This window comes from Bombina bombina, chromosome 4 (genome assembly GCF_027579735.1).
Source record: "Bombina bombina isolate aBomBom1 chromosome 4, aBomBom1.pri, whole genome shotgun sequence".
Lineage (NCBI taxonomy): Eukaryota > Metazoa > Chordata > Amphibia > Anura > Bombinatoridae > Bombina > Bombina bombina.
This window is the reverse complement of record NC_069502.1, coordinates 886,107,991-886,132,276: the sequence shown is the minus strand read 5'-3', so window position 1 is coordinate 886,132,276 and position 24,286 is coordinate 886,107,991. Positions and strand designations below refer to the sequence as shown.

Sequence of the window (24,286 nt, the reverse complement as noted above, 5' to 3'; positions counted from 1 at the left end):
AGACTGTAGCTAAGTATTAAATAAAAAGGTCTGTGTGTGTGAGAGTGTGTGTCTGTGTGTGAGAGTGTGTGTCTGTGTGAGAGTGTGTGTCTGTGTGAGAGTAACTATGTGTGTCTGTGTGAGAGTGTGTGTGTCTGTGTGAGAGTAGCTAAATCATTAGTCTCTGTATTGCTCTTGGGAAACTGTCACATGACAAAAAAGTATAGGTAATTGGTATTGGCGAGTACCTGAAAAAAAGTATCGGTACTTGTACTCGGTCTAAAAAAAATGGTATCGGTGCAACCCTACTTCCTTTAGTAGAGTGTGAAGATGTTCCAGCTTGAACATAAAATAGTAGGATTCTGTATCTTGATCATCAACTGACTCACCTTCAGAAGACAGATTTGAGGTGTAAGAATCTGAAAGTAACTGTTTATCTGATCTGATCCTTAAAATGAGTAAATAAACTGAAGATTGTTTGTCATAGACTCTTTTGTGCCTATTTGGAGGTGGCATGGCTGCCAACATTTCTGAAACAGTTGAACACGCAAATTCTTTAAATCCTAGAGCAAAATCTAAAGGACTTCCCTGTGCAGTACAGAGAGAGGGCAGTTTCCATTAGAGGCAAGAGCAGCGTTCGACTGGTTGGAATGTATAAGGTGATCCATACAACAATTGCAAAGTTGAACTCTAGGAGAAACAGGTACAAGCTTGCAAAATATACACTTAAATGGGATAAATAAGTGGTAAGTGGATCTCTCCTCTAAAGGATCTACATGCAAAGAAGTGGGGGTTGTTCTAGTATGCTCCATGGTAAAAAGGAATTTTCAGGTATAAATAATACCACAGAGACAAAAGTAAAATATATTGTAGGAGACACAATATAATATGCAAGCAGGGACTATAACAGTATAGTCTGAGAGCTAGGGGAAACCGTCTAAACCAATATTTTTTCCTGTAGAATAAAATACACTTAGAGGAGCTGTAGCGAAAGACACCTCAGCTGCGCAGAACTGAACTAAGAGGCAGGCGTTTACCATGGAGGGAAAATCCTTAACTACCGCGCTGCCAGAACAAATCTGCCTACTGAAAAGAGTATAGAATAAAGCAGCATGCTATCCCAAGTCGTGAGAGCGGCTCAGTAGCACAGTGGTAATTTCAACTGCGCAATAGAGCCAGGTACTCGCTAACATATTCAGGGAGTGCGCTAATAAAAAACATAATTTATGCTTACCTGATAAATTTATTTCTCTTGTGGTGTATCCAGTCCACGGATCATCCATTACTTGTGGGATATTCTCATTCCCAACAGGAAGTTGCAAGAGGACACCCACAGCAGAGCTGTCTATATAGCTCCTTCCCTCACTGCCATATCCAGTCATTCGACCGAAAACAAGCAGAGAAAGGAGAAACCACAGGGTGCAGTGGTGACTGTAGTTTAAAATTAAAAAATACCTGCCTTAAAATGACAGGGCGGGCCGTGGACTGGATACACCACAAGAGAAATAAATTTATCAGGTAAGCATAAATTATGTTTTCTCTTGTAAGGTGTATCCAGTCCACGGATCATCCATTACTTGTGGGATACCAATACCAAAGCTAAAGTACACGGATGAAGGGAGGGACAAGGCAGGTACTTAAACGGAAGGTACCACTGCCTGTAAAACCTTTCTCCCAAAAATAGCCTCCGAAGAAGCAAAAGTATCAAATTTGTAGAATTTTGAAAAAGTATGAAGCGAAGACCAAGTCGCCACCTTGCAAATCTGTTCAACAGAAGCCTCATTTTAAAAGGCCCATGTGGAAGCCACAGCTCTAGTAGAATGAGCTGTAATCCTTTCTGGAGGCTGTTGGCCAGCAGTCTCATAGGCTAAGTGGAATATGCTTCTTAGCCAAAAAGAAAGAGAGGTTACCGAAGCCTTTTGACCTCTCCTCTGTCCAGAGTAGACAACAAACAAAGCAGATGTTTGACGAAATTCTTTAGTAGCTTGTAAGTAAAACTTTAAAGCACGAACCACGTCCAGATTGTGTAATAGACGCTCCTTCTTTGAAGAAGGATTAGGACACAAAAACGGAACAACAATCTCTTGATTGATATTCTTATTAGATACCACCTTAGGTAAAAACCCAGGTTTGGTACGCAGAACTACCTTATCTGCATGGAAGATCAGATAAGGAGAATCACATTGTAAGGCAGATAACTCGGAAACTCTACGAGCCGAGGAAATAGCTACCAAAAAAAGAACTATCCAAGATAAAAGTTTGATATCTATGGAATGAAGAGGTTCAAACGGAACCCCCTGAAGAACTTTAAGAACCAAATTTAAGCTCCAAGGTGGAGCAACAGGTTTAAACACAGGCTTGATTCTAACTAAAGCCTGACAAAATGCCTGAACGTCTGGGACATCCGCCAGACGCTTGTGCAAAAGAATAGATAGTGCAGAAATCTGTCCCTTTAAGGAACTAGCTGACAATCCTTTCTCCAATCCTTCTTGGAGAAAAGATAATATCCTGGGAATCCTGACCTTACTCCATGAGTAGCCCTTAGATTCACACCAATAAAGATATTTACGCCATATTTTATGATAGATTTTCCTGGTGACAGGCTTCCGTGCCTGAATTAAGGTATCAATGACTGACTCGGAGAAACCACGCTTTGATAAAATCAAGCGTTCAATCTCCAGGCAGTCAGCCTCAGAGAAATTAGATTTGGATGGTTGAAAGGACCTTGAAGTAGAAGGTCCTGTCTCAGCGGCAGAGTCCATGGTGGAAAGGATAACATGTCCACCAGATCTGCATACCAAGTCCTGCGTGGCCACGCAGGCGCTATCAAGATCACCGATGCTCTCTCCTGCTTGATTTTGGCAATCAGACGAGGGAGCAGAGGAAACGGTGGAAACACATAAGCCAGGTTGAAGGACCAAGGCGCTGCTAGAGCATCTATCAGCGTTGCCTTGGGGTCCCTGGACCTGGATCCGTAACATGGAAGCTTGGCGTTCTGGCGAGACGCCAGGAGATCCAGTTCTGGTTCGCCCCAATGAAGAACCAATTGTGCAAACACCTCCGGATGGAGTTCCCACTCCCCCGGATGACAAGTCTGTCGACTTAGAAAATCCGCCTCCCAGTTCTCTACACCTGGGATATGGATAGCTGATAGGTGGCAAGAGTGAATCTCTGCCCAGCGAATTATCTTTGAGACTTCTAACATCGCTAGGGAACTCCTTGTTCCCCCTTGATGGTTGATGTAAGCCACAGTTGAGATGTTGTCCGACTGAAATCTGATGAACCTCATTGTCGCTAGATGAGGCCAAGCCTGAAGAGCATTGAATATCGCTCTTAGTTCCAGAATGTTTATTGGAAGGAGTGACTCCTCCTGAGTCCACGATCCCTGAGCCTTCAGGGAGTTCCAGACTGCACCCCAACCTAGAAGGCTGGCATCTGTCGTTACAATTGTCCAATCTGGCCTGCGAAAGGTCATACCTTTGGACAGATGGACCCGAGATAGCCACCAGAGAAGAGAATCCCTGGTCTCTTGGTCCAGATTCAGTAAAGGGGACAAATCTGTGTAATCCCCATTCCACTGACTGAGCATGCATAGCGGTCTGAGATGTAGGCGTGCAAACGGCACTATGTCCATTGCCGCTACCATTAAGCCGATTACTTCCATGCACTGAGCCACCGAAGGGCGAGGAATGGAATAAAGAACACGGAAGGAATTTAGAAGTTTTGATAACCTGGACTCTGTCAGGTAAATTTTCATTTCTACAGAATCTATTAGAGTCCCTAGGAAGGAAACTCTTGTGAGGGGGGATAGAGAACTCTTTTTCTCGTTCACCTTCCACCCATGCGACCTCAGAAATGCCAACACTATGTCCGTATGAGACTTGGCAATTTGGAAGTTTGACGCCTGAATCAGGATGTCGTCTAAATAAGGGGCCACTGCTATGCCCCGTGGCCTTAGGACCGCCAGAAGCGACCCCAGAACCTTCGTAAAAATTATTGGGGCTGTAGCTAACCCAAAGGGAAGAGCTACAAACTGGTAGTGCCTGTCTAGGAAGGCAAACCTGAGAAACCGATGATAATCTTTGTGTATCGGAATGTGCAGATAAGCATCCTTTAAATCCACTGTAGTCATGTATTGACCCTCCTGGATCATAGTTAGGATGGTACGAATAGTCTCCATCTTGAATGATGGAACTCTGAGGAATTTGTTTAAGATCTTTAGATCCAAAATTGGTCTGAAGGTTCCCTCTTTCTTGGGAACCACAAACAGATTTGAATAGAAGCCTTGCCCCTGTTCCTCCTTTGGAACTGGGTGGATCACTCCCATAACTAGGAGGTCTTGAACACAATGTAAGAATGCCTCTCTCTTTATCTGGTTTGCAGATAATTGTGAAAGGTGAAATCTCCCTTTTGGGGGGGAAGCCTTGAAGTCCAGAAGATATCCCTGGGATATAATTTCCAACGCCCAGGGATCCTGGACATCTCTTGCCCACGCCTGGGCGAAGAGCGAAAGTCTGCCCCCTACTAGATCCGTTACAGGATAGGTGGCCATTCCTTCATGCTGTCTTAGAGGCAGCAGTAGGCATTTTGGCCTGCTTACCCTTGTTCCAGGTCTGGTTAGGTCTCCAGACCGTCTTGGACTGAGCAAAAGTTCCCTCTTGTTTTGCATTAGAGGAAGTTGATGCCGCACTTGCCTTGAAGTTTCGAAAGGCACGAAAATTAGACTGTTTGGCCCTTGTTTGGACCTATCCTGAGGAAGGGCATGACCTTTTCCTCCAGTGATATCAGCAATAATCTCCTTGAAACCAGGCCCGAATAGGGTCTGCCCCTTGAAGGGAATGTTAAGCAGCTTCGATTTTGAAGTAACGTCAGCTGACCATGATTTAAGCCATAGCGCTCTGCGCGCGTGGATAACAAAACCAGAATTCTTAGCCGTTAGTTTAGTCAAATGAACAATGGCTTCAGAAACAAAAGAATTGGCTAGCTTAAGTGCTCTAAGCTTGTCAAGTATTTCATCCAATGGAGTCGCTACCTGTAAAGCCTCTTCCAGAGACTCAAACCAGAACGCCGCAGCAGCAGTGACAGGCGCAATGCATGCAAGGGGCTGTAGGATAAAACCTTGTTGAATAAACATTTTCTTAAGGTAACCCTCTAACTTTTTATCCATTGGATCTAAGAAAGCACAACTGTCCTCGACAGGGATAGTAGTACGCTTTGCTAGAGTAGAAACTGCTCCCTCCACCTTAGGAACTGTCTGCCATAAGTCCCGTGTGGTGGCGTCTATTGGAAACATTTTTCTAAAAACAGGAAGGAGGGAGAGAACGGCACACCTGGTCTATCCCATTCCTTAGTAATAATTTCTGTAAACCTTTTAGGTATTGGAAAAACATCAGTACACACTGGCACTGCATAGTATTTATCCAGTCTACACAATTTCTCTGGCACTGCAATTGTATCACAGTCATTCATAGCAGCTAAAACCTTCCTGAGTAACACGTGGAGGTGTTCAAGCTTAAATTTAAATGTAGAAATATCAGAATCAGGTTGCATCATCTTCCCTGAGTCAGAAATATCACCCACAGAAAGAAGCTCTCCTTCTTCAGCTTCTGCATATTGTGAGGCAGTATCAGACATAGTTCTTAAAGCATCAGTATGCTCTGTATTTCGTCTAACTCCAGAGCTATCTCGCTTTCCTCTAAATACAGGTAGTCTGGCTAATACCGCTGACAGTGTATTATCCATGACTGCCGCCATGTCTTGTAAAGTAAACGCTATGGGCGCCCTGGATGTACTTGGCGCCATTTGAGCATGAGTCCCTTGAGCGGGAGTCAAAGGATCTGACACGTGGGGAGAGTTAGTCGGCATAACTTCCCCCTCGTCAGATTCCTCTGGTGATAAATTTTTTGAAGACAGAATATGATCTTTATTGCTTAAAGTGAAATCAGTACATTTGGTACACATTCTAAGAGGGGGTTCCACCATGGCTTTTAAACATAATGAACAAGGAGTTTCCTCTATGTCAGACATGTTTATACAGACTAGCAATGAGACTAGCAAGCTTGGAAAACACTTTAAATCAAGTTAACTAGCAAATATAAAAAACAGTACTGTGCCTTTAAGAGAAACAAATTTTGTCAGAATTTGAAAAACAGTGAAAAAAGGCAGTAAATCAAACGAAATTTTTACAGTGTGTATAATAATCTAACAGAGCATTGCACCCACTTGCAAATGGATGATTAACCCCTTAGTTCAAAAACCGGATCAAAAAAACGATATAGACGTTTTTTAACAGTCACACCAAACTGCCACAGCCTTGCTGTGGGCCTACCTTCCCCAACAAACGATTTTGGAAGCCTAAGAGCCCTTTAGAGATGTCCTGTAGCATTCAGGGAACTCCTGGATGTCTCAGTCTGTAATAGTTAATGCACAAAAAAGCACTAAACTAGGCCACTCCCACTCATAGTAACACAGTGCAAAGCCTCAGGAAACTGTTTCTAGGCAAATTTAAGCCAGCCATGTGGAAAAAAACTAGGCCCCAATAAAGTTTTATCACTAAAGTATATATAAAAACGTTTAAACATGCCAGCAAACATTTTATATTGTAAATATAAAAGAGTATTACCTCAGAAAGTAAGCATGATACCAGTCGCTATTAAATCACTGTATTCAGGCTTACCTTACATAAATTTGGTATCAGCAGCATTTTCTAGCCTTCACATCTTCTAGAAAAATATTAACTGCACATACCTCATAGCAGGATAACCTGCACGCCATTCCCCCGCTGACGTTATCTCTCTCTTCAGACATGTGTGAGAACAGCAATGGATCTTAGTTACAACCTGCTAAGATCATAGAAATCCCAGGCAGATTCTTCTTTTTTCCTGCCTGGAACAAAATAGCACAACTCCGGTACTATTTAAAAATAATAAACTCTTGATTGAAGCAAAATAACAGCTACATTTCACCACTTATCTCTTACTACCTCCATGCTTGTTGAGAGTTGCAAGAGAATGACTGGATATGGCAGTGAGGGGAGGAGCTATATAGACAGCTCTGCTGTGGGTGTCCTCTTGCAACTTCCTGTTGGGAATGAGAATATCCCACAAGTAATGGATGATCCGTGGACTGGATACACCTTACAAGAGAAATATGCACACAGTGATAGCGCTGAATAAAATAAATTAGCCAGCAGGTTTAAAGAGAAAAATAGATTTGTTAAAGTATACATAAAAAATATTTGAGAATAGTAAAAACTGAATTAGTGTGTAAGACTCACTAAAAGGTACCATTGCTCCAAATATGACATCTATGCAAAGTGCATACTAAACACCCACTCCACTGTGCTTACCAATTGCAGAAATGACTGCTTACAGTAAAAAGCCCATCCAGTACTGAGCACATTTCAGCAGAGAATCTAATTTTGGAGTATATTGATGACCCAACAGGAGGTGGCTATGGGACCGATTACTGCAACACCTGTGGCAGGCTTGTAACTAACTCCTCACAAGGAGTAATTATGTCATTGCCCAATACTCCAATCTCCCTTCTGTTTCTCAGTAACAGCAATGTGAGGGGGAAGTGGGCCTCAAATCACTCTGAGTACCCCTCTCAACGAAGAATCTGGAACACCTCAATTCCTACAGAGGCAAAGATAAGACTGGCATATCAGATAGGTGGGATTAAGTTCTCTTGGATCTTTGGGAATCTTTGTCTCCTCCTAGTAGCCAGGAATTGAATTCCAGGAATAATAGACTGTGGACTCTCTCCACCTCATGAAAGAAATAATATTACTGAAATATTATTTCTACATAATTTCACTTTAAACTAACTATATTTTATATAGAAGAAATAATACTTACAAGAGGAACTTAAGGGCCTTTCATTGGTGAAGAAACAAAATCCAGGGATCAAAGCACGTCCTTTGCCTGTAACACTTAGAAGTTCTTCTCCATTGTCCATTATCTGTACCTTAATCAATACATCTGGCTTAGATGTCTGTACTTGCACTGTTGCCATGTGATCTATTGCTGCTTTCACTGTGTACCTTTAACAGAAGAACAGAAAATATTAAAGAGGGATAACTACTTCAAAATACAAAAAAGAACATGTAAGGGGAATCAAGAAAGTCATAGTTGAACACTACCTCAGAATGAATGTGCCATAAAAAATACATAGACAAGAATTTGAGACTTTATAGATATCTTGATATATGTTACTATATATTCAAGTATATAAATATGGGGTTAGTGTCCCCATGGATTGGTGGTGCCAATATATGTAACTTTTAGGAGTGAGGATGAGCGGCAACACTTTGCTTTGGGTCTTGTGGAGGATAGGAACTGCTGAGAATGGAGTGTCATATTGTTTCTGCATTTGTTGTGTGGAGTGCCACTGCAGACAGACAATCTGTTCTGAAAACATTGGTAGGTATGCAGCAAAGTGAAATTGCAATCTAATGTTTTTGCAGTATTAATGGCATGTGAGGGAAAGCCCTTGGTTGTTGTAATGCGGATTGGGTTGGGGTGTTTTGATTACATTTAGTATATGTATAGTGGGTATGCAGTCTTCTGCCTTCTTTGAGTAGGTAGAAATCTCCTTGTAAAATAGGGAAAAAAAATTGCTGCACTTAAAATCTTTAAAACTTTAAAATCACAAAATTCCAAATTCATGGAGGACAGAAGGCTGGCTTTCTTATTTTTCACTGAGTTTTGGAGCATCGTTCTGGTATACATTTTGCCTGCACCCCACGCTCCTATGTGTAGTTTATCGTCAGGATGTTTTTTTATATGACTGCTTAATAGTGTTTTGAAGCAGCGTCTTTTGTATACCCCCACCACTCCTACACAAAATGTATCTATGTGTTTAATTTCAGTTCTAATGTTCCACCTAAATTATGATCCAATAATCCATGTATTAATTAATTTATTCCATTTGTAGGGATATTTTTATGATGACTAATTTTAGACCCATCACATCACATGATCTCATCACATTATCACTATGCCATATAACTCATGGCAACAAAATATATCTAAATTTAATCCATTTTTTTTTAATGTATTGCTTATTATTAGTAACACCATTTATTCACAACTATACTAGTACCGTAACCCATATATACATTTTTATTTAGATTCTTCACCATACCCGCACTAAAAAGACATTTTACAAACCTCACACCTAACATCAGACTCCAGATTTGCAAGCACTAGCCCTCCAATCCCTTCCCACCACCCTATTGTTTACCTTAATATATACACAACTTCTAACAGTAATTATGTGCAGCTGTCACTAATAATCCAGGATAGAGAAACCACTTCAGACTCACAGCCTTTTCTACTGACATTTTACCACATTCTTTTACACTTTACCAAACCTCACTTGCTCAGTCACTACACCCCCCATGTCATCACTCGCTCTCAGTTCCTCTGCCTTATATCAGACTTATTTCCTTTCTCCCATACCTTCTGTGTCCATTCCCTCTCCTTTAGATTGTAAGCTTGAGAGCCTTTCTACCTGCAGGCCACTTTGTGTTTAAAGTGAACTACTGATTGTGCTCAAGGGCAGGGCATTCCTCTCCTTTTGTATAACTGAATTATTGCACCTACAACTGTTATTTACCCCTACTGTACTTGTTTGTGTATTACTGTATCCCTGTAATGTTTTTTATTCTTTGTATAGCGCTGCGTAATCTGCTGGCGCTTTATAAATAAATGGTAATAATAATACTCCTGCATAAAATGTATCTATGTGTTTAATTCCAGTTCTTATGTTCCCCCAAAACTTAGATCCATTAATCCATTTAATATACAGATTTTACCATACACATTATCACTATGCCATATAACTCATGGCAACAAAATATATCTAAATGTAATCCAGTTTTATTGTTGTATTGCTTATTATTAGTAACACCATTTATTCACAACTATACTAGTACCGTAACCCATATACGCATTTTAATTTAGATTCTTCACCAAACCCTCACTACTCCTACATAAAATGTATCTATGTGTTTAATTCCAGTTCTAAAGTCCCACCAAAACTTTAATTCATTAATCCATTTAATATAAAGGTTTCACCGTTTTTATTAATTATTCTGGTTAAGCTTCTCATTTTTCTGTTTGGATGCCTTTAATGCTTATGACAAAATTTTGTGTAATGATGTAATCTGCATAGTTCTGAAACATTTTCAATCTAGCCCCCTTCCCCTAGGGAAATTTAATAGCTGCTAGCCAAACTACTTGTAATCCCTTTTTTGTAAGAGATAGATTGAATTATATGGTAGATAATAATAACAGCACTGAACATGTATATGCACATTTTAGACAAAAAGTATTAAATCTTTTGGAGGAATAGTGTCATATGACACATACTTTCAAATTTCCAATGCGATGTGATAAGCTCATTTAAACAAATCAGAGTTAAGATTTACTCTATACCAGTAGTTTTCACATAAATTAGACATTTGATAAAAAGAGTACTTTTTTGCCAGCAATTTAAACATTTGATAAAAACAAACTCTTGAGTACTTTTTCACTATTTTATTATTCACTTAACCTTTTACCGCCGTTATGCAGTTGTATTCCATCACAACGGCGCTGGGCTTTAAAGCCGTTACGACGGAATACAACGTCATAGCCAACGGCTGTCCTGAAGCCTACTGCGCTTGCAGGATTTGATCGCGGTCTGGAGGGCGTTCCTAGCGTCATAGGGACGCCCCCCAGACACGATCCCATCATTGAAATCTTGTGATCGTTTGCACGATCGGGTGATTTCAATTTGTCTACATCGGAACGTTGTTCCGATGTAGACTTTATAACCCGGTCACAAAAGGGTTAAGATAAGTTTGGAAGTTTTGTACATTTGATACTAAGGGGGGTAGTTATCAAGCCGTCAACTTTTCTGCCTTCGCCGGCCCAATACGCCCGCCTAAGCTCGCCTACCTTCGCCGCCGCGGACCTGAAAAAATACGCCTAAGTTATCAAAAAAAGCTGTCAAAAAGCCGCGGGGCGATGAGCAGCGGACTGTGAGAGTTATCACTCATCCGATCTCGCTGCTCTTCGGCTGTTTGACAGCTTTCTTGCTAGCCTGTCACTAAGCACTCACACTAAACTACACTGTTCTACCCCCTATACCGGCGCCCCCGGAGCCCCCGCAACTAAATAAAGTTACTAACCCCTAAACCGCTGCTCCTAGACCCTGCCCCAACTCTGATAAATGTATTAACCCCTAAACCGCCGCTCCTAGACCCTGCCGCAAGTCTTATAAATGTATTAACCCCTAAACCGCCGCTCCTAGACCCCGCCGCAAGTCTTATAAATGTATTAACCCCTAAACCGCCGCTCCCGGACACCGCTGCCACCTACATTATACCTAGTAACCCCTATCCTGCCCCCCCTATACCGTCGCCCTCTATAATAAAGTTATTAACCCCTATCCTGCTGATCCCGCACCTCGCCGCAAATAAAAAATAGTTTAACCCCTAAACCGCCGCTCCCTGAACCTGCCGCAACCTATATTAAATTTATTAACCCCTATCCTGCCCCCCCCCTACACCGCCGCCACTGTAATAAAATTATTAACCCCTAAACCTAAGTCTAACACTAACCCTAACACCCCCCTAACTTAAATATTAATTAAATAAATCAAATTATTAACTAAGTTAATCCTATTTAAAACTAAATACTTAACTATAAAATAAACCCTAATATAGCTACAATATAAATAATAATTATATTGTAGCTATCTTAGGATTTATTTTTATTTTACAGGTACCTTTCAATGTATTTTAACTAGGTACAATAGCTATTAAATAGTTATTAACTATTTAATAGCTTACCTAGCTAAAATAAAGAGAAATTTACCTGTGAAATAAAAACTAACCTAAGTTACAATTACACCTAACACTACACTATACTTTAATAAATTATTCCTATTTAAAACTAAATACTTACCTGTAAAATAAACCCTAATATAGCTACAATATAATTAATAATTACATTGTAGCTATCTTAGGATTTATATTTATTTTACAGGTAACTTTGTATTTATTTTAGCTAGTTAGAATAGTTATTAAATAGTTATTAACTATTTAATAACTACCTAGCTAAAAGAAATACAAAATTACCTGTAAAATAAATCCTAACCTAAGTTACAATTAAACCTAACACTACACTATCATTAAATTAATTAAATAAACTACCTACAAATAACTACAATTAAATACAATTACATAAACTAACTAAAGTACAAAAAATAAAAAAAGCTAAGTTACAAAAAATAAAAAAAATAAGTTACAAACATTTAAAAACATATTACAACAATTTTAAGCTACTTACACCTAATCTAAGCCCCCTAATAAAATAACAAACCCCCCAAAATAAAAAAATGCCCTACCCTATTCTACATTAAAAAAGTTCAAAGCTCTTTTACCTTACCAGCCCTTAAAAGGGCCTTTTGTGGGGGCATGCCCCAAAGAGTTCAGCTCTTTTGCATGTAAAAGAAAAATACAACCCCCCCAACATTAAAACCCACCACCCACATACCCCTAATCTAACCCAAACCCCCCTTAAAATAACCTAACACTAATCCCCTGAAGATCATCCTACCTTTAGTTGTCTTCACTCAGCCGAGCCACCGATGGAACTGAAGAGGACATCCGGACCGGCAGAAGTTATCCTCCAAGCGGCGCTGAAGAAATCTTCCATCCGGGCGAGGTCATCTTCCAAGAGGCGCTCAAGAAGTCTTCTATCCGGGCGAGGTCATCTTCGAAGCCGGGTCTTGAATCTTCATCCCGCCGACGCGGAACATCCTTCTTTCCCAACAAACTACCGACGAATGAAGGCTCCTTTAAGGGACGTCATCCAAGATGGCGTCCCTTCAATTCCGATTGGCTGATAGGATTCTATCAGCCAATCGTAATTAAGGTAGGAAAAATCTGATTGGCTGATGGAATCAGCCAATCAGATTCAAGTTCAATCCGATTGGCTGATCCAATCAGCAAATCAGATTGAGCTCGCATTCTATTGGCTGTTCCGATCAGCCAATAGAATGCAAGCTCAATCTGATTGGCTGATTGGATCAGCCAATCGGATTGAACTTGAATCTGATTGGCTGATTCCATCAGCCAATCAGATTTTTCCTACCTTAATTCCGATTGGCTGATAGAATCCTATCAGCCAATCGGAATTGAAGGGACGCCATCTTGGATGACGTCCCTTAAAGGAGCCTTCATTCGTCGGTAGTTCGTCGGGAAAGAAGGATGTTCCGCGTCGGCGGGATGAAGATTCAAGACCCGGCTTCGAAGATGACCTCGCCCGGATAGAAGACTTCTTGAGCGCCTCTTGGAAGATGACCTCGCCCCGGATGGAAGATTTCTTCAGCGCCGCTTGGAGGATCACTTCATCGGTTGGAAGATTTCTTCAGCGCCCCTTGGAGGATAACTTCTGCCGGTCCGGATGTCCTCTTCAGTTCCATCGGTGGCTCGGCTGAGTGAAGACAACTAAAGGTAGGATGATCTTCAGGGGATTAGTGTTAGGTTATTTTAAGGGGGGTTTGGTTTAGATTAGGGGTATGTGGGTGGTGGGTTTTAATGTTGGGGGGGGTTGTATTTTTCTTTTACAGGCAAAAGAGCTGAACTCTTTGGGGCATGCCCCCACAAAAGGCCCTTTTAAGGGCTGGTAAGGTAAAAGAGCTTTGAACTGTTTTAATGTAGAATAGGGTAGGGCATTTTTTTATTTTGGGGGGGTTTGTTATTTTATTAGGGGGCTTAGATTAGGTGTAAGTAGCTTAAAATTGTTGTAATATGTTTTTAAATGTTTGTAACTTATTTTTTTTATTTTTTGTAACTTAGCTTTTTTATTTTTTGTACTTTAGTTAGTTTATGTAATTGTATTTAATTGTAGTTATTTGTAGGTAGTTTATTTAATTAATTTACTGATATTGTAGTGTTAGGTTTAATTGTAACTTAGGTTAGGATTTATTTTACAGGTAATTTTGTATTTCTTTTAGCTAGGTAGTTATTAAATAGTTAATAACTATTTAATAACTATTCTAACTAGCTAAAATAAATACAAAGTTACCTGTAAAATAAATATAAATCCTAAGATAGCTACAATGTAATTATTAATTATATTGTAGCTATATTAGGGTTTATTTTACAGGTAAGTATTTAGTTTTAAATAGGAATAATTTATTAAAGTATAGTGTAGTGTTAGGTGTAATTGTAACTTAGGTTAGTTTTTATTTCACAGGTAAATTTCTCTTTATTTTAGCTAGGTAAGCTATTAAATAGTTAATAACTATTTAATAGCTATTGTACCTAGTTAAAATAAATTGAAAGGTACCTGTAAAATAAAAATAAATCCTAAGATAGGCTAAGATAGCTAGAATATAATTATTATTTATATTGTAGCTATATTAGGGTTTATTTTAAAGGTAAGTATTTAGTTTTAAATAGGATTCATTTAGTTCATAATAGAAATATGATTTAGATTTATTTAATTAATATTTAAGTTAGGGGGTGTTAGGGTTAGTGTTTGACTTAGGTTTAGGGGTTAATAATTTTATTACAGTGGCGGCGGTGTAGTGGGGGGCAGGATAGGGGTTAATAAATTTATTATAGGTGGCGACGGTGTAGGGGGGGCAGATTAGGGGTTACATTTATTATAGGTGGCGACGGTGTAGAAGGGGGCAGGATAGGGGTTAATACATTTAATATAGGTTGCGGGGGTCCGGGAGCGGCGGTTTAGGGGTTAATATGTATAGAGTAGCTTGCGGTGGGCTCCGGGAGCGGCGGTTTTGGGGTTAACATATTTATTATAGTGTCGGTGGGCTCCGGGAGCGGCGGTTTAGGGGGTAATAACTTTATTTAGTTGCGGCGGTGTAGGGGGGACAGATTAGTGGTGTTTAGACTCGGGGTACATGTTAGGGTGTTAGGTGCAGACAGCTCCCATAGGAATGAATGGGATGTCTGTCAGCAGCGAACTTGTACTTTCGCTATGGTCAGACTCCCATTGATTCCTATGGGATCCGCCGCCTCCAGGCTGGCGGTTTGAAAACCAGGTACGCTGGGCCGTAAAAGTGCCGAGCGTACCTGCTAGTTTTTTGATAACTAGCAAAAGTAGTGAGATTGTGCCGTACTTGTGTGCGGAACATCTGGAGTGACGTAAGAATCGATCTGTATCGGACGGAGTCCGGCGGATCGAAGTTTACGTCACAAAATTCTACTTTTGCCAGTCTGTAGCCTTTGATAACTAAGGCGAATCAGCCTCGCCACAAATACGCTGCGGAATTCCAGCGTATTTGAGGTTGACGGCTTGATAACTACCCCCCATAGAAACAATATTAGCAATATATGAGTTGAAAACCATTGTAGACCAATTAGAGATAGGTAGGTGAGTGTTTTTAGACCTAATAGGGTCTGTTATCAGGGAGCTGCAGCAGGTAACTGCTGGGTTTTCCAAAACAGGTGTGTTTTGAACAATTAAAATAATTGATTGGTTATTTTTGTTTAAAAGGTGAGCATGCCTGCTATGTGATAAACCATTATTTTCTTATGCCTGAGGAAACTGTTGTACTTGTAGAGAAACGCATTGCATTTTATTGGGGCTCTGAATGAATGTTTCAAACCTCAAATTTTAAAACAATTGTTTTATCCCTAAAACAGTTTTATATTAAAAATTATTTTGATGTTTTAACACACGCCTCTGGTCTACATGTGTTAAATTTTGCCTACTTGACCTTCTGGAGGGGAGCTGGAGCACTGAGTCTCTAGAACGCGCCTATCAGCAGAAGAGAGCGCTGCTGCATATTGTGAGTACCCTGTATGCATATTACACTGCACTGCTTATTTAAAAACTTATATGCACATGAAGCGCCCTCTGCTTTGTTCGTCTAGGATTTTGATTACTTTGCTGTAAAGTAAGAGAGGAGCTGCATCTGGATTGTGCATTCCAAAAGAAATCTCCATGTATTTAGAGTGCCACTTCTTTCCTATGTATAGGGACACATTTATAAAACTGTGAATGTTCTTGAGGTGCAAACTCACTCATTGCAACCACAATAAAAGAAGCAGCAGACAAGACTATTGCTTCCTTACTCTCTGCCACCTTTAAGGACTGATGCATCTCAGGTAACTGACAAGCCCTGCTCTTGTGTAATTAGTTGTATGAGAGCAGGTGGTGGCAATGTATCAACATCTGTATGGGCAATAATAAAACATGGACAGCAAATACTGACCGCTTGAGAGAATGCGATTTTAAGCAACTTTCTAATTTACTCCTATTATCACATTTTCTTCATTCTCTTGGAATATTTATTTGAAAAGCAAGAATTTAAGTTTAGATGCCAGCCCATTTTTGGTGAACAACCTGGGTTGTCCTTGCTGATTGGACAGCACCAATAACCAAGTGCTGCCCATGGTTCTAAACCACATATTGGCTGGCTCCTTAGCTTAGATGCCTTCTTTTTCAAATAAAGAAAGCAAGAGAACGAAGAAAAATTTATAATAGGAGTAAATTAGAACGTTGCTTAAAATTGCATGCCCTATATGAATCACAAAAGAAAAAAATTGAGTTCAGTGCCTCTTTAATTATGATAGGACCTTTATGATATACCAAAACTATTCCAAAACATTATTCTCAGAAACAGATCAGGCAAAATATTTTGTGCATTTCTATAACTATTTTGATGCAAATCTGATTTTCTAACTCTAAGTAATCTCTGAGGAATTGTATGGTGTTTACCCAGGAAACATGTAAGAAGTTGTTTGTGGCCTGAGTTTGCAATTCCTGCATTTATTTCTATTTTGTTTTAGTACCAAAGCTAAATATATGAAGGCATGAGTGGGGGCAAAATAAATACCATTGTGTTGCAAAGAAGCAAACACATTGAACATATTAACTTGATTAAATGTTTTATGTTTGGGAAATCAATTGTGTTGGCCATTCGTTCCACAGACGATTCATTATGACTCGTCTATAAAGAAGTCCTGGCTATGGTGGAATAGGCACATACCTCGAAAGGTAAGGTTTTGTTTGCTCATAAGCCATAATGACTGAAGAAAAAAAATCTAGTTGGCCAAAGATGTCTTGGAAACTTTTTGTCCTTTTAGTCTATGGCAAAAAAGTAATTTGTTTCCAAATTTATTTTATGAGCTTTCAGGTAGTGTCTAAGAGATCTAAGTAAATCAAGTAGAGCTTCTACCTCTAAAACTTCTCTAGCTATGAGAAGACTCACAAGAAACATTGTGCAATTCAATACTTTAAAGGGACATGGAACCTCTTACATGATTCAGATGAAGCATTTAAATGACTCTGCAATTTATTTCTATTATAAAATTTACTTCATTCTCAGGGTAGTTAAGTCTGCAGGGACAGAAACAATGGAGCGCAAAAAGAGAAGAAAAACAGGACGATCTAAGTGTAGATGATAAAAACTCTTTTCCACTTTATTACAACACGTATGTAGATGTGCACTTACAAGAGGTACCCTCAAACATGTGAGGTATGTATCAGCATTATACAGTAATCCACGGCCTGGTAACACTTCCCAAACTTGTCATACGTTTGCTGAAAGCAAAGTCTCTTCCCCCCCCCCCCCCTTTTCAAGTGCCTTAAAAACTAGCTTATCCAGCTATAGAGGGGGTGTCAATGAGGCAGCGGTAGTGCAACAAAATAAGCCGGCTATGCATCCACCGCTCCACACAGATCACCTACTTCCTCCGTTTATATAAAAATGGGCGTGGCCTTAGGCGTTTCGCTGGGCTCCTCCCAGCTTCGTCAGAGGCATTCTCTGAATAACCTTAGTTGAAGGAACAACTCCTGGGAGCTAGCTGAACACATCAGAGAAACCAATGAGCATTGTTTAAAATAGCATAATGTATCTGAATCATGAAAGTTTCATTTTGACTTTACTGTTTCTTTAAAGGTAAAGAGAGAACAGGTTCATGTGCTTTAAATCTCAAAAAAAGCAGACAAACACTAAATAGCAATGGGTTGGTTGAAATCAGAACAAATTACAGAATATGGAAAAATGTCAAAACATCAGGGTCAAAATCCAATTTTTACTGAAACAAAGTATGCATTTGGAGAAGTAAATGTACACATTGAGCTCCTTGTACTAAGCAGCGAGTGCTGCTCTGGAGACCTTGCGGGGCAGGCTTGCATATGCGAGCCAGCTTCCCGCAATGTAAGAGGCAGCGGTCATTAGACCGCTGCTTCTTACACCCTATGCCACCTCTGAGGTGGTGAGGGAAAATCACTGAGAGCTCACTCTCGGTGATTGACAGCCCCTTCAGTTGTGCAATTGGTCGCGCGGATGAAGGGGCAGGCGTTACACACTGCGGTGAGTGTGTAACGATACATACGGGCCAGCGGATCAACAGATCCACTGCCCGTATATAGCGAAGGCGGGCGGACAGCTTCGCAAGTTGAGAAGCTGTCCACCCGCCTATTAGTACATGGAGCCCAGAGAATCGAAAAAACGTATTCAGTTAGAAATCTTGATAAAAAATGGGCCCTAAGAAAATTAGGAAACGGATTAAATACCCTGTATAATTTTGTTCAACTAGGTGTTTAGAGCTAGGAATTTCTTGGCTGGTCCTTTTGATTGGCCACTGGATCTATTGAATCACACAAAGCAGGCACACTGGAAACATGTCAGTCTAAAATACTAAGGCGTCCCTATCACATGTTTAGTGAAGGCACAACAATTTCTGCTTTTGGTATAGTAAAGTAACATGGCTTAATGAGATCAACAGTTTACTTTTAACTTCTAATACCAGCGCAACCCGACTTGCGCAAAAACCTTCATTCAATTGCTCCACTTGTAATCTGGCCCTTAATGTTTACAGATATTACCACTTACACACCAGACTTTAGTATGCACTCTGCCTAGATGTCATTTATGGAGACTATATGGTTCCGGAATTTCTGATCCTTGGAAAATTTCCAGACAAATCATTCAGATAAAGTAATCATTCTCATAGTTGTCTTTCCTGGTAGCTAAAGAAATCTGCATGATTGCTCTAAACCCCTGGAATATTAATAAATGAGATCAATCTGAGTTTCCATCTTAGCCACCTAAGAAAGCAAGCAATGGTAGACATAAGCAACCGATGTAATGGTGTGCGACTAGATGACAACATGATGATGAAACAAATGATGACCATAGGTCTTTATAAACAGAAAAAAATGCTCTGAGAATATCTATTTAAAGACAATATTCCAGAGGAGATATCTCCCTTGAGCTAGGAGACAATTCTAGACTACACCAGAATCAAAAGAATATCATCTGAATAGATAACAACTTTATTGGGTTGAAGTATCAGCTTCTACCACCCAACAATGGCAGGTACACTTCCCCCAGTGAGCTAGATGGCTTCTCCAAGACAAATCTTTGGAACTGAAGTTCCATTATTTTAGAATCATCAATTCAATAATATACACAGAGGTGGTGTGAATGTCAGATCCTTACCTGCAAAAAAAATTCAAACATTGAACCCAATTGAACATGCTTCACAAGGGAGTGGGGAAGGTTGTTTCTTCTGCTCTCAAAGCATTTACCAGCATTATAGTCTATTAGAAGTCACTAACATCCATTAAAATCACATCTCCTGTAATAGTGACCTGGTTCTAGAGCTAATTCAATTAGAAAGCATTTGCATATCTATTTAAAGGGATATGAAACCCAAAATGTTTTCTTTCATGATTAAGATAAAGTATGCCATTTTAAGCAACTTTCTAATTTACTCCCATTATCAATTTTATACATTTAGCCACCAATCAGCAAGTGCTACCCAGGTCCTGAACCAAAAACGGTCTTAAATCCTGCTTTTTCAACTAAAGATACCAAGAGAATTAAGAAATTGATAAAGGGGTAAATTAGAAAGTTTCTTTAAATAGCATGCTCTATCTGAATCATTTAAGAAATTTTTTTGGGTTTCATATCCCTTTAACTGTTAACACAAAATGTCCATAAGCTTTATTTGCTGGCTTATTTTGGAAAGTTTCACATTTCATATGATATTCCCTAAAAGGTTCCAGCCAGAGAAACAATGTTTGTCTTTGGAAAAAAAACGTAATTGAGCTAGCTAGAGGTATCAGGGATACCAGAACACTCAAGAGCAAACATTTCACTACTATTAAGTCAAAAAAGTAATCCAATGAAAGCATTTTTGCCTTTAGAAAGAGGAATTCTTTATTAGTGAACAGGGACACCTATGAATGCTGCACAAAACAATCCAACCCATCTTCTGTTGCTGATGAAAAAGGCTCAAACGCACCCTTCCCCCAAGCTAAAAACACCACTGTAATAGCTTCACAATGCAATGCATGCGGTGCTTGAACTAGCAAAAAACAAGAGTGACTACATGTAAAGAAAGCCGAGTGCATGTAAAGTAATAATAAATACATAAAAATAACAGGAAAGTTTATTTCATCTGGTGGTGTGGATATGTTATCTATGCCCTCTTGTTGCTTATGAAAGAATATAATAAAAAGAGAAATATATCATTTTTAAGCTAAATAAAATATAACATTATGGTCCCCATGTTTTAAATGGCAGGCGGACAAGCTTCTCAACTTGAGAAGTTGTCCGCCCGCCTTGGCTGCATATGGGCAGCAGATCTGTTCGTCCTCTGGGCCATATGCATCATTACACACTCCGATGAGTGTGTAATGGCTGCCCCTTCACTCATGCGACTAATTGCACAAGAGAAAGGACTGTCAATCACAGAGCGAGCCACCTTACGACTGCTGCTTCCTTCATTGCGGAAAGCAGGCACGCAATGGCTCCAGAGCAGCTTACGCTGTGTACATGAAGCCCTATGTGTATATAGTTACAATTTCAAGTTAGAAGTAGCTTCATTTTAATTAGAAGGGGGTTAACTTTGAGTGTCAGATGTTACAGCAATCACTTGGTATTTAAAGAAAGGTTTTTGTTTTATTGATTTAAGGTCTGTACACAGAGTTAATCTAAAACACACAAGTCTGATGTTACCTGTACTCGCACACTTGTGCTGTTGTTTTGACATGTTTTTAATACATGTATGCTGTAAAGTGATACATTGGAGGTAAAGAATACGTAAGGCTATAATGTGGGATAGGTTATGTAGCAAATTGTAATATAATCCCCTTAAAAGTTTAGGAACTCTAAAGGACTTTTTATGTTATTGTCCTGTGTGAGACCTAATTTCTGCAAACACCCTTGATGGATGTTAGAGGTTGGCTGGAGTTAGTGTGTTGTACTGAATTTTCTGTATGAAAGCTGCAACCTAGTCTACATTACTGAAAACTAGTAGGAAGGAGAAAAATAGGCTTAAAAGGACACTGAACCCAAATTTTTTATTTTGTGATTCAGATAGAGCATAATTTTTTTTTTTTTTTTTTTTAGACACTTGTTTTATTGAGTTTTTAACGATTAAATAACAATAGACAAGAAACAAAAAACAACTTAAACATCTGGGTACATTCTTTCAAGGTAACCATAATATAACCCTCTTATCAAGATATTAATTGCACATGTGGTTTACAATAGCTCCACCCACTTATGCTAGGAGCCTGTGATTTACTTGACAGGCATGTTAACACATATAATGGACAAAAAAAAAAAAAAAAAAAGAATAGGTTTAACCTTCTATCATTATTGCCTATATTTATCCCTTGGGCACAATCTCTAAATTGTATCCCAACAAAATCTGGGATAAGATAAAAAAAGAAAGAGAAGAGAAAAAAATAAATAAATAAATAAATAAAAAAAAAACACTTGAATATTAACTCTCCTCTCCCCTCTCCCCTCTCCCTCCCCCCTCTCTCTCTCACCATAGGTTCATTACTACTAGATCACTATTTCTGAATGGGAAAATTAGATATTCAATTTCAGCAGGCGAAAAAATTCTAATAAATTTTGCCCATTTGCTAAAAAAAGCCTCTATTTCTCTCTCTATATTTAAGTTTGTAGCTTTTTGTTCGATTATATATTGTTTTTTAAGATAGTTTCTAACTTCTATAATAGATAGGGGTATTTTATTTTTCCAATTTTTGAGTATTAAATTTCTGGCTGCTAGGATAACTAGGTTAACTATTTTCGCATCTTTAAAATTTCTGCTATTATCAACCAAAAAGATGATAGATGTTAATGTTAATTTAAGTGGCATAACTTTTAATACTTTGTTTAGCCAGTATTCTATTTTTTGCCAACATTGTAAGATTCTAGGGCACTCCCATATCATATGAGATATGTCAGCGGCTGGTAGGCTACATTTAGGACATTTGTTGAAGTTCTTATTATACCATCTGTAACCCCTATCTGGAGTATAGTATGTTTGGTATAGGAGTTTTATATGTGACTCTCTCCAGGTTTCAGCCATAGTTGCTTCCAATGATAATTGAATTGACCTTGCTATTTGTCTGTCGCTGTTTATGTTAGTGTTAGTATAATTTGTCCATTTTTGAACTATTCTTGCTAAGTTTTCGTCACCTTTTTGTGAAACGAGGAGATTCTACCAAGAAGCTATGGAGAAGTGGCCTGCTCTATTCAATATTATCCAGTTGTCTAATTTACCCCAAGTCCATTTCCATTTATATTTACTACTTAGCTGTCTGGCATAATGTCTGGTTTGTAGATATGTAAAGAATTCCTGGTTGTTAAAATTAAATTCCAGTTTCATTTCTTCGAATGATTTAATGGAGCCTGTTTCTTTTTTAAAAAATTGCAAGACCTTAGTTAACCCTTGAGTATGCCAACGTTGTATATTTGGAGCTTGTGTACCTTCCTGGAACTCTGGGTTCCCTAGAAATGATTGATAAGTTGGTATCTGGGTGTTTATTTCGCTACACGTGCCGATTTTTCCCCAAGCTATGATTATTGCATATATTGTTTTTAAATCTTTTATTTGTTTAGGTATTCGTTGGGGTGCGATATGCAGTAGGGAAATTGGCGAAAACGGATATGTCACGCTTTGCTCTAATTCATAATCTGAAAAATGATTGGATTCTGCGACCCAATCTGTAGCGATGCGTCCTAGGAACACCAAGTTATATAAATACAAATCAGGTAGAGCCAGTCCGCCTTTCTGTTTAGGAAGAGATAATCTTTTTAAGGAGATTCTAGGTTTTTTTGCTTGCCAAATAAAGTGACGGAGAGCTGTATTAAACTTTTTTAAGTCATATGACTTTAAGATTAATGGAAGATTTTGGAATAGGTAGCATATTCTAGGTAGAATTACCATTTTGAATAGGGCAATGCGTCCTGTTAATGAAAGAGGCAAGTTTTGCCAGTTCTTCATTTGTTGTAAAGCTTGCTTGAGAATTGGAGTAAAGTTTAAGGTGTACCATTCCTTGGAATTAGCTGAAATGTTGATCCCGAGGTATCTAAATGAGTTAGAGACTCTTTTAAATGGATTATCTATCAGAGAGTTATTTTTTACCCTACGCCATAGTATTTCTGATTTATTTTTGTTCATTTTATAGCCTGAAAAAAGGCCAAAGGTGTCAACTATTTTCAATAAATTAGGAATATTCTCTAAGGTGTTAGTTATGTATACTAAAAGATCATCTGCGTATAACGCCACTTTGACCTCTTTTTTGCCGATTAGAATGCCTTCAATTTGTTGTCTTATTTTTATGGCTAATGGTTCTATTGCCAAGTTAAATAGCAGGGGTGAGAGCGGACATCCTTGCCTTGTTCCTCTTTCTAATTTAATTTTTTTTGATATCTGACCATGAATTATTAATCTTGTTGATGCTTGTGTGCAAATATTTTTAACTAGTTTAAGAAAATTATCTGTTAATCCGAATCGGCCTAGTGTGTCAAATACATGTTGGTGACTGACCCTATCAAAGGCCTTTTCGGCGTCTATTGCTAGTATTGCTGCGTCTGGATGAGTTATATGAAATTTTCCCTCAGAATTTTTAAAGTAATCGACAACAATAAGAAGTTGTCTGATCCTGCGATTATATAAAAACCCCGCCTGGTCAGTGTGAATAATCTCGGCTAGTCCCTTTTGCAATCTTTTGGCTAATATTGATGCGAAGATCTTATAGTCAGAGTTTAATAATGCGATCGGTCTATATGATTCCCTTCTTTGTGGGTTTTTACCAGGTTTTAAGATTAGAATAGTATGAGATTCTAAAAAGTTTGGCGGGATTTGAGTATATTCCTTGAAGTAATAGTTGAATAGTTTTGTTAAATAGGGGACAACTGATTGTTCTAGACTTTTATAAAATTCATTTGGGATTGCATCTGGGCCTGGTGTTTTCTCTGATTTTAAGGCTCGTATTGACTGTAATACCTCCATTTCAGT

At 39.0% G+C, this 24,286-nt stretch overlaps 1 protein-coding gene across 1 annotated transcript in view; it reads right to left on the bottom strand.

The window, feature by feature from the left end:
• Positions 1 to 24,286, bottom strand: part of ADGB (androglobin) — a 693,780-nt gene that overhangs the window by 144,348 nt on the left and 525,146 nt on the right. Inside the window, exon 27 of the mRNA XM_053711792.1 lies at positions 7,839 to 8,023. Within this exon, the coding sequence (XP_053567767.1) occupies positions 7,839 to 8,023 (185 nt within the window). The remainder of the gene's footprint in view (positions 1 to 7,838; positions 8,024 to 24,286) is intronic.